The 11,302-nt window shown below is 41.8% G+C and overlaps 2 protein-coding genes across 2 annotated transcripts; one reads left to right on the top strand and one right to left on the bottom strand.

Moving 5' to 3' along the window:
- Positions 1-426: 426 nt before the first annotated feature.
- On the top strand, positions 427-3,093 carry LOC121975524 (indole-3-acetic acid-amido synthetase GH3.8-like). The gene is made up of 4 exons (XM_042527233.1): positions 427-811; positions 903-1,004; positions 1,397-2,228; positions 2,309-3,093. The coding sequence occupies exons 1-4, from the start codon at positions 471-473 to the stop codon at positions 2,861-2,863; spliced, it is 1,830 nt and encodes a 609-aa protein (XP_042383167.1). The 5' UTR covers positions 427-470; the 3' UTR covers positions 2,864-3,093.
- An 889-nt stretch (positions 3,094-3,982) lies between these two features.
- On the bottom strand, positions 3,983-11,101 carry LOC121975517. The gene is made up of 6 exons (XM_042527221.1): positions 10,813-11,101; positions 9,798-10,003; positions 7,068-7,383; positions 5,206-5,313; positions 4,475-4,719; positions 3,983-4,390 (listed from the first exon to the last, which is right to left on the bottom strand). Exons 1-6 carry the CDS (start codon positions 11,026-11,028, stop codon positions 4,309-4,311), a joined length of 1,173 nt encoding a protein of 390 aa, XP_042383155.1. The 5' UTR covers positions 11,029-11,101; the 3' UTR covers positions 3,983-4,308.
- Between the last annotated feature and the right edge of the window lie 201 nt (positions 11,102-11,302).

Below are 11,302 nucleotides of genomic sequence, written 5' to 3'. Positions count from 1 at the left end.
GAAAATGCATCCAAATTTTCGAGGCTAAAAGGTAGCGTGCGGTGCTCCGGACACGGCACAGCGTCGCAGCGTTCCGGCTACTCGACACGCGTACACTATGCGCGGGGAAGCCAAAGGCGGGGCCCGACGTCAGCCGGAGCGGCAGCTTTCTGTGACGCCGGCTGGCCGTCGCTGTCGCGGGCCACCGCGGGTGACGCGAGCCGCGACAGTGCTCCGACGTGGCCGCTGCCTACGTGGCCAGCACCGAGGCCCACCGCTGTCGGATCCTTTCCGGACACTGACGCCACGCGGGACACCGGTTGCCCCCTCTCCTCCCCGACACGCCCCTGGCCTCGCCTACGCCTCCCTCCGCCGCCTACGTGCATGGCTCCATCCCCCTCGCCCGTCCTATAAATAAACCCTCCTCCTCGATTCCCCTCCCACCCACAACCATCGAGATCTCATCTGTGCTACTTGATCAAATCGAATCAATGGCGGTGCTGAAGGCGGCGAGCACGACGGCGGCGCCGGCGACCACCAAGCTAGGGCCGGCGGCGTGCGAGAAGGACGCCGAGAAACTCGCGTTCATCGAGGAGATGACGGTGAACGTTCACAAGGAGCAAGAGCGGGTGCTGGCTGAGATCCTGACGCAGAACGCCGAAACAGAGTACCTGGGCCGGTACGAGCTCCGAGGCGCCACCGACCGCGCCACCTTCAAGTCCAAAATTCCGATGGTCACGTACGAGGACCTTCAACCGGAGATCCAGAGGATCGCCAACGGCGACCGCTCCGCCATCCTATCCGGCCACCCCATCTCGGAGTTCCTAACAAGGTAATTAATTATCAGCCGATCATTTCTTTCAATAATTTCTGGCTTATTTTTATTCTTAATTTGTGGTTAATATTGACTCTTGCGGATGTAGTTCGGGGACGTCGGCCGGCGAGAGGAAGCTGATGCCGACCATCCAAGCGGAGCTCGACCGGCGGCAACTCCTCTACAGTCTTTTGATGCCTGTTATGAACCCGTCCGTACTGCTGCCTTTTCCTCCTCCTCCTCCTCTCTCTCTCTCTCTCTCTTTTTGTCTTTTCTTCGAAGAATATTTCATGGTATATGATCCATGCGAATCCTTGGGTAATTAATCTCCAGTTTCAACAAATTAATTATATATGTTTTCTTCTTCTAGGTTCTATAATCTCAGTTGCAACCACCAAATCGAGCTTCCATAAACAAAGCTTTAGCTCTTCTTGCAAAAGTTGATTTTAAAGATGCATGATTATAGCGGTTTATTAATTAAACATCCTCAATTATTGTTGTTTACATCAGACCGATGCTGATTCGTTTAATTAATCTCTAGTACCTTAACTTATTAATCTTTGACAAGATAATTAATAAAATTTTCCATGGATTCTTGGTTAGGTACGTGCCGGGATTGGACAAGGGGAAGGCACTCTACTTCTTGTTCGTGAAGTCGGAGAGCCGGACGTCTGGGGGCCTGCCGGCGAGGCCGGTGCTCACTAGCTACTACAAGAGCGACCACTTCCGGTCGCGCCCGTTCGACCCCTACAACGTCTACACGAGTCCCACCGCCGCTATCCTCTGCGCCGACGCATTCCAGAGCATGTACACGCAGATGCTCTGCGGCCTCATCGATCGCCTTGCCGTCCTCCGTGTCGGCGCTGTCTTCGCCTCCGGTCTTCTCCGAGCTATCCGCTTCCTCCAGCTCCACTGGCACGACCTCGCCGCCGACATCTTTGCCGGCGTCCTCACTCCCAAAATCACCGACCCCGCTATCCGCGAGGCGGTGGCGGAGCTCCTGAGGCCCGACCCGGCGCTCGCGGAGTTCATCGAGGCGGAGTGTGCGGGAGGCGACTGGGCCGGGATCGTGAAGCGGATCTGGCCCAATACCAAGTACCTAGACGTGATTGTGACGGGAGCGATGGCGCAGTATATTCCGACACTGGAGTACTACGGCGGCAGGCTGCCGATGACGTGCACCATGTACGCCTCGTCGGAGTGCTATTTTGGACTCAACCTCCGGCCGATGTGCAAGCCCAGTGAAGTTTCCTACACCATCATGCCTATGATGGGCTACTTCGAGTTCCTTCCCCACGAGGATGGCTCCGCCGTCGCTGGCGGAGCGGCGCCGCAGCTCGTCGACCTGGCCGACGTCGAGGTCGGTAAGCATTATGAGCTTGTTGTCACCACCTACGCCGGCCTCTGCCGCTACCGCGTCGGCGACATTCTCCAGGTAATTAATCAACTTATTGCTCTATATAATCAATTTGGTAATGCAATATTTAATATTTCAAAGCGACATACATCTTCCAGGTGACGGGGTTTCACAACGCGGCGCCGGAGTTCCGGTTCGTGCGGAGGAAGAACGTGCTGCTGAGCATCGAGTCAGACAAAACCGACGAGGCGGAGCTGCAGGCTGCGGTGGAGCGGGCAGCGGCGCTTCTGCGGCCGTGGGGAACGACGGTGGTGGAGTACACGAGCCAGGCGGATACGAAGGTCATTCCGGGGCATTACGTCATCTACTGGGAGCTGCTGGTGAAGGAAGGGGAAGGGGGGCACTGGCCGCCGGCAGAGACACTGCAGGCATGCTGCCTGGAGATGGAAGAGGCGATGAACACGGTGTACCGACAGAGCCGGGTGGCGGACGGCTCCATCGGGCCGCTGGAAATCAGGGTGGTGGGCGGCGGCACGTTCGATGAGCTCATGGACTACGCGCTCTCCCGGGGCGCCTCCATCAACCAGTACAAGGTCCCACGCTGCGTCACCTTCCCACCCATTATCGATCTCTTGGACTCCAGAGTCGTGGAGGCCCACTTCAGCCAGAGCTGCCCCAATTGGGCCCCCATTAACAACAAGCTTATAAATTAAAATGGTCGATTAGGTAGTATGTATAAATAAATATAAAATGTAGCGGATAGGATTAGGATTAAAACGGTGTCAACGGCGAAGAATAATAAAAAAAAATGGCATGCCATCACCCGTCGATGACTTCAGAATAGGATCGATCCATCACTATCTCTCTGCTCAGGTTATTTGTTCGGAAATGTAATGTAGTTAACTATATATATGTAATGTGTTTTTAAAATGTTGGTTTCTCACTTCAATACTTTGTACAGCTAATGTTATTAGAGCAGTCACCCACCCTTCTTCTTATGTTGAATAACTAGGTGATTTTGTAATAATAATAATAATAATAATAAAATAAAAAGAACGGATGGATAAACAATGGATGAAACGCGGATTCAGAATTGTTATTATCACTAAGGACGAGATAAGTGTAGACAGATTGAACAATAATGTCAACGAAAACAAAAGTTGAAAAAGTAGGTCAACGAAAGAGGTTAGAACTTAGAAGCTGGCATGGTCGCTAGTTATGGGCGCCTTACACAACATCTTATCCAGGACGTTGAAGGGATAACCCTATCTACAACATTAAATACCTTTAGGCGCGTAAAAATATAAAAATAAAAATAAAAATAAAAGGCCAACGCAACGGCAGTGACTTAACCTGGTACATGCCAGTCTCAATCGGTAACGCACGTCGTTGGCCTGTGCAATTATTGGCACAAAAACATGGGCAAACAAAGGTGGAACACAATGAATATTTGGTGGCAATCAATTTGAATTCCAGGATTTTGTAGGCTCATCCTCCGGGAATCATGCTGAAACATTTTTAATTTCTGCTCTGTAACTTACCAAGTGCACAACAAGCAGGCAGACAAGTCTGAAAATTTTCTAGCCATGATGAGCCAGCATACTTGTGCCGGTAGACAAGATTTTAAAGCCCCAGCAATTAACTTTTACCATGCAATCCAGTTGTCTGATAGAGATTTCAAGTTGCGAGGAGTCTGACAGAGGGGTCTGGATAAATAGAAACACCAAAGAAAGACTGCACTTGATTGCGGTTGGCCTGCGGGATGCACGTTCTTAGACATAAATAAAGTTGTCAAAAGGCATGTACTTGAGAGTCCCTAACATGAATGCATCTACGATAACCAATCTCTTTGTAGCACTTATTTCAAGTATTTACAGACGCTATTTACATTTTTGGCGCCTACTCACTAAGACAGACTTGCAGTAACTTCTGCCGACCAGATGTTCCTACATTAGTTAGTTTAAAGGACACGATGCTTTGTGCTACCAGATTTTGCAGGGGTTGAAGGAAGTATCTTTGCCCGGCTTGCTAATAACCCAAATCAGTGTCATTGAGCTTGTTCTTACTGAATAAGGGGAAGAACTTGAATTATTATATGGGCCTCTCCTACAAAAACATGTATTACTTACTCGGCGGTGCCATCTGCTGATGTAGCTCGTTAATTGTCGGATATGTTGAATAGTTGCACAAGCCCTAGCCTGAACTCGAGGCCTCTAATGTAATGGCCCAATAACATGCACCTAGTACCAGCACAAGGGTTTCAAATTAGAGAATTACAGAGCATAAGCTGCAACTGTGTAAGTTCTTTGATATGTCATTCATACCAGAAAAGAAGGCGTGCAAGAAAATCCCTAGGGACTGTAACCATAGGCTGAAACTTAAGGTAGGTGTTATCGACATGTTCTGAAGAGTCATCGTTCCATGCGTTTAAGATCCCGGCTGTCATGTTTTCGGATTGTTGTGGTGGCCTAGAATACATTTTTGGCGATAGAGTTGCGAGTAGACTATGTCCTACTGAGTGAATCACATCGTCTACCTCAGAGCAGGTCAGCTCAGAAATTTCAGCAACCTGCAGGAAAAAAAATCAATTAAAATATACCACATTAATCAAACAAGCTATTAGCTTAAAAAAACTCACTTTTTACAATAAAATGCTAAATCAGTAAATTTCATAAGGTCTTAAGAACAAAACCCTGAAACTCATAAGTTCTCAAGTACAAAAAAAAGTAAAAAAAAAAAATCTGAACTTTGGTTTTATAAGTCTTGTCAGGTTCTCCTGCTTTTGCCAAATCCAAATCACATGGGGAGTGATTCATATTGATGGAAATATCTCCTCCCAAAATTAAGAAAAATAAATAAATTTCTTTAACTAGATTGTGTAGATTCTATATAAATTTGCACCGTTTTAAATCTGGAAAATGGTCGGAGAAAACCCCAGAACTTTGTGAATTAACATGAAGCACACAACAACACTGGTTGATAGCATCAAGATGAGCTGCAAGCTTACTAGAAATTCAACATAGTGGGAATAGTTGCACGTAGTAGTATATCTCACCTTCTCAGGTTGCAATGATCTCAAATAATCCAATAGCTCATTTTTTTCGTCTCCTACAAACTGTTGCATCTGAAGGGCAGAATGTTTCCTTTTCATAGCATATAAGTCCTGGAGATTCATAACATTATGAACAATGGTAAGCAAAATCTGACAAATTATCATTTGAAATGTATCGATTTTTTAAACTGGAAATGATAATAGTACAAACTAAAAAGTGAATGTAAGAGTAGGGGTATCTGTGTCAAGACATTATTTGTAGTAGAAATAGGTCATATGGTATAGGAAGATCAAGAAGACAGAGAGATGAAAAATACATCTGCAATTTGATGATGCTAATAAGACAAATAACAAGACAGGAATGCTAGCCAGCATAAGAATAACTGCTATGAGTTATGTGACATTAGTTGGCAAAAGTTGCTCTTATTTATGAGCTACCCATCCCAAATAAGCCAATACAACATCTGTGGTGACAAATTCAAAATAATTACACTCATGGTTTAAAGTGTCGTGCCGAGACGATCGAAACGGGCGAAACATCTTGTTCCACTCAGCGACCGACACCGGCACTACCCCGACACCAGATCCGCAACGGCTGCGACGTGTTGCGCGACCCATGGCCGCAATGGAGGGGTCGCTCGACCCTGCAACAGCAGCGAAGGGGTTGCATAACCCTTCCGCTGCCGCCTCGGAGACGCCACGTAACCCTGCGGGCACTGCAAAGGGGTCACACGACCACCGCGGTCACACCGGAGGAGTCACGCGATCCTCGTGGCCATGGCTAAGGGGTCGCACAACCCTGCGGCAGTGCCAAAGTCGCACAAGCTCACGAGTGGTGTTGGATTTCGGATTTTTTTTTAATTAAACTTAGGTTAATTATTTCAATCAACTCCTAGATAAGATGGAGATAATCTAAAGAGCCTTTATTAAACCCTAATAAAATTATCTAATTAATTTTATATTTTATTTATTTAAATTTAAAAATTATAATAAAATTTGTATTTATTTATTTATCTATTTTCATATCTTTTCCTTTTTTAAAGATTAGTTTTTATATTGTTTATTTTTTAAATATTTATGTTAAATATTTTATTTTTTTAATTAATATATTTTATATTTAAAAAATACCGAAATTATATCGACACGGCACGATACAGTACCAAAATCGTATCATTCCGATCCAAAACTGAAACCTCGGCACGGGTCGAAATTTTAAACCTTGATTACACTATTACCCAAATAAGCCTATAGAAGTGGACCATCACTTTGTTACACACTTTACCATCAATTTGTACATTTTTTTTGTCAAATTCCATGCACTCAGATTACTCTGAATGGACTGAGGACTTAGCTCCACAGCTTTATAATTCAAACAAGAAATATAATCACTACAGTTTACCTTTGTTTTTTCATTCAAAAGGTGGCACAAGGCCATTTATTCCAATAGAGAAGCTAGTATCACACAACAGACAAATAAGCGAAGGCACCTCACTAAGGGGGAAACACCCACCCAGAGAGAAAAAAGCAAAGTGAAAATCACTATTTATGGCAAAAAGATAATTAGAGACTTTGGACTTCTGTTAAAAACCCATCCCCAATGAAAATTAGAAAATAAATAATCCAAATCAGAAAAACACGCTAGATCAAAGGTGCATTTAAAATGCCAGCAATCCTTCATGGAAATAGCATATTTCCCTTGCTTCAAAATTGGGACAGCAAACCAACCATTTGTACTTCTTCAGCAAAGAAAGAGACTTGTTCAAAACTGAAAATTTAGTAAGAGACATTTTCTTGTTGAAGGAAATCTCTTAATTTGTGGAAGATTGCAAACTTAGAACACTATTGTTGCATATAAAACATAGTACCTTTTCCACAGATCTCAACTTAGATTGCAGCTGCTGAATATATTCTATGGCTTGAGGTGTCAGATTACCACAAATTTTAGTGCTCATATCCTCACATGATTCATCATGTTCATGCATATTATGCTTATTATGATCTTTTAGAACATCCTTTTCCTCCAAAGAGTTGAACATTGCATTAGTCCTTTCAGAGAAAATATCAGTATTCTCAATTCCTGAAGTATCTGTTTTTCCTTTTTCATCATGATCTACATTCTTTTCAGGAATATCTATATTCTTTTCAAGACAAAGTCTATATTCTGCATTGCACAATGTGTACCTGCAAGCATAATTCAAATTATGTACTCAGTGCTAAGATTAAAATTATCAGTTAAACTAGTCAAGGTGAGACAGACAAACAGAGTTGACAGGTTAAAATTTGTTAAAACTCATTGCATTCAAAGTAACCTTATAAAAATAGAATAAGCACGGGCCAAGTATCATGGCTATGAAATCTTTACTTTAGGATTGTAAATGGTGACCAGGAAATGATTTTAGCACCATATATTGCCGATCCAGCAAATACAATATTCTCTAGAGTGATGGCATTGTTTGGATGGAACAACTTCTGCATGGGGTCCATCCTAAGCGGTCTTAGCAGAACATTTATGTAGAGATCTTTTGTGAAAAACAATAAATATATGTGGCGGAAAAATCAATCCCTCCAAATATCCATGCGAATACAGTATACAAAGTTTGATAGAATGACTACCTTTGTTGCATGAACGGTACAATCCCGGCGGCAACTTTGATTCGACAAATCTCAGTACGATCAGAATGATCGCGCCTCTTCAGCATCTACACGAACAGGTTCCATGTTCGTTGCACGAACTCGATTTTGGAGAAGAACCACCTTCGTTGTGCTAGCAACTTGGATGGTTCGGCCAAGAGAAGAAGAGGAAGACTAGAAAAAAATTCATTTGAAAATGCATTGCAAAATAACTTTTGTACTAATCGAATGAATACAAAGATTTTTTTTCCTTTTGGTCTCTTTTTCATTAATGCCACATTAATCTCTATTAATGGACAGTGATTGAGTCTAATCCAATGAGTCTAATTCGAATTAGACTCAATCCAATAATCCAATGGTTGGATTCATTTTAGTCTAACTCAATGAGTCTAATTCGGATTAGACCGAACCCTATAATCTTAGGGTCCATCATATTTTAGTCAAACTAAAATAAACTCATCTCCAAATCAACATATTCTTTGTGTGTAATCCAATAGGTTCTCGTAATGTTGACAATATCTCTAAAACCATTTTAGATACATATGCAATGAGAGACATCTAACAATGCATTGGTTACCCAAGTGACGAGAATGTCGAGATCCGACCTAACCTTTCTATGTTTATTATCTTGTATAACTTGGTCATTCTATCCTTGATATCTAGATTGATCTATGAGACATAGACCGTGTCATCTCCTTATCAATCTTTGTGTTTCTTGATCTCTAAGTAGACACACTCAATAAAATAAGCTCAATATCTCATATTGACTAATTTGAGAATGACCATGAATTCTTGTATCCTACTTAATCAAGGGGCCCATAGATATCACCTCTGTCATATGGAAGAGATAGATTCCATCTACATCACTCACATCCCTTCACATAACTTATTGCATACCAATGATCGACTTTAAAGTCCATCTTATTACAGGTAAGGTTTGCCGATACCAAAGTACACAACTTTTTATGTAAGAAACCGTAGTAACTTCAGGTACAAAGACTATTCATACCAATAGTCACAATGAGAATATTTATGATACTCACATAACAATCCATTAAATATTCTCATGGCGGATCAATTCAGTACATATTCTCTAATATATACTCATGTGTCAACTTGATATCTTATATTCATGACTTGTGAGATTCAATCATTAATTGACCTAAATGTTAGTATCAACGCATTAATATTGTCCACGTATATTAATGCTTGACTAGAAATAGTTAAGAATGGTGTTCTATATATAGTCTTCCACTATCAATTTGACCAATTGATATGCTGTACACTAGAACCTACTACTTTAGGACATTATTATACTTATTCATTTGGTACAGATTTGAAGTAAATAATAACCATAAACTTTACCTTTTATTGATGAAATATGATACAAAAGTTTCCTTGTCAATCATCTTATAATTGACTCCAAGGGCTAACACTAACAATTTATTCCTCTCTCTCACTGCAAAAAAATGTTTCCCTCATACATTTAGGAATGCCATATTATGAACACGCTTGGGAATAATTAATTCCTAGACTCACAAAAAAGGTTTTCCTGCTAAGCACATTCTTCATTTGATCCTAAAAGACAAGTATTTTTATGTTGTTATTTCTTTCCTTGTTTCTATTCTTCCTCTTAAGAAAACAAGAAAGTATTATGTAATGAAATAGACATCCCTTTGTGTTCCAATCCCTTAGTTGATTCAATTGACCAAGATATCTACTTTGAAATTCCTCATAAAAACTCAAATTGATGAACTCCAAAAAGGTAACACGGAAATAATAAAATGTCTTTGATCCAATACAAGGCCACTGGTTGTGATTATCTGGAAAGAAAAGTGCACCGTGATAAAAATAAATAAACAAGAACATTTGTGCACTAGTAATATTTAAATTATAGACTCAAAAATAATTTTACAGATGCTACACAGAATATTTGAAAAGGTGAAAGCTAACTATTTGCATACCCTGTTTTTATTGAAGAAATTAGTAACTTGAAAAGTGATTCCCAAAGAACTTCAACTGTCACATTGAATTGGTTGGATGGAAGAAGACCCAGCATGCTTGAAATAGTTCTTTTCATTGCGCTGACTGTGTTAGGTGGAACATCTTTTTGGATGCGTCTCAGATCCAAAGGTTCAATCTCATCTACCAAGCTTAATAGTGAGGATTTCTGAAAAACAAAGAATTATCATAGAAGGTAGATATGGATGAAAGATCTTGGAGTTAACTAAGTGATATCCTAATGCGAAAACTAATCCAGAACAAATGCTGAGAAACTTATTTCCACAAGGCAGAAATTGACAAAGCAATATCAAGATAAACATGTGATTTAGTTATTGCGTCACTCTGTGTCATGAAAGAATGTCAGCACTCCGCCAAATGACAAAATCCATGAATTGAACCTTCGATGCAATTTAGCATAGTGGAAATAATTTGGAACGAAAGTGATTGCTGATAATATTTTATGGAAAGGTCACTGCATACATTTCATCTCAAAGCAGTTATACATTTCATATCGCCAAGCAGCAAGAGAGAGAGAGAGAGAGATGAAATACAAACTATGCTCAAGTAATTGGTTCAGGGCGAAGTTCTAAAAATTGGCCACACAATTTTTTTTATGACACTTAATTCACTTTCTAGAAATTTATAGGCGAAAAATAGAACCTATATTGATATTCAAGGAGCGAATTCAATTATTACAAGTAAAGATTGGCTCATTTCCTAATATTAAACTTTTGGAACAAGTAGAAACCCGGCAGAGAATTGTTGTCCTTAGCCGAATTTCATCTCATTCGACTGGTCATACTGGGTAATTCATATTACCCAACTTTCCCAAAAATTGCTTCCTGAATATGATTTTCCTCCTGTGAATCCGATCTAGTCGAAATAAACCAACATAGTACACCACGATGCCCATAGATTCGTATCTTTTCTGGTAACCCACTATACGGAGATTAAATGGAAAAGAAAATTACTAACCTTGGATGAGTGGATCTTGGATCTGACCTTGGCGTCAAATTCGTTGAAGGGGACTGCAGAGCAGGCGAGGACGAGGGGCAGCCGGGTCTTCGAGCGCCCAAAAGGTGAGAGGAGATGGGCAACGTGAAGGTCATACAGGGAGGTGATTGACAACGGCAGTGGGCGTGGCCGCGAGAAGAACGTGGCCTGGGGAAGCAACGCGGCGACCGTCGGCATCCGCTCCGCTGTCCCCGGTTTCTCTCTCTTCCTCTCCTCGTCTTCTCGGTGTGGGTTACGGCGTAGATCGGGAGCTGCTAATACTTATTAATTAGGTGAGTCCAATTGGAACGGCTCAGAGTACACGCGGTCGAACCCGAAGAATTCCGTGGCTGGCCAGTTCATGTCATACAACGTAACTGGACTGGTCAAACCGGTGAAATCTGGCATTCTTATGCTCGGATTTCTTTTTTATAATCCCATTTTGTTTTTAAGTAATAAAAATAGATAATCG

Source organism: Zingiber officinale, chromosome 1B (genome assembly GCF_018446385.1).
Source record: "Zingiber officinale cultivar Zhangliang chromosome 1B, Zo_v1.1, whole genome shotgun sequence".
Classification (NCBI taxonomy): Eukaryota; Viridiplantae; Streptophyta; class Magnoliopsida; order Zingiberales; family Zingiberaceae; genus Zingiber; species Zingiber officinale.
Note: the sequence above shows the minus strand (reverse complement) of the source record. Positions and strands in the feature narration are given on the sequence as shown.

Coding starts and splice junctions, on each gene's coding strand:
- LOC121975524 (XM_042527233.1), top strand. CDS start 471: ATGGCGGTGCTGAAGGCGGCGAGCACGACGGCGGCGCCGGCGACCACC. Junction 812..902: donor ATCTCGGAGTTCCTAACAAG/GTAATTAATTAT, acceptor TTGCGGATGTAG/TTCGGGGACGTCGGCCGGCG. Junction 1,005..1,396: donor TTGATGCCTGTTATGAACCC/GTCCGTACTGCT, acceptor ATTCTTGGTTAG/GTACGTGCCGGGATTGGACA.
- LOC121975517 (XM_042527221.1), bottom strand. CDS start 11,028: ATGCCGACGGTCGCCGCGTTGCTTCCCCAGGCCACGTTCTTCTCGCGG. Junction 10,004..10,812: donor CCAAGATCCACTCATCCAAG/GTTAGTAATTTT, acceptor TTTGTTTTTCAG/AAATCCTCACTATTAAGCTT. Junction 7,384..9,797: donor ATTTCTTCAATAAAAACAGG/GTATGCAAATAG, acceptor TTATGCTTGCAG/GTACACATTGTGCAATGCAG.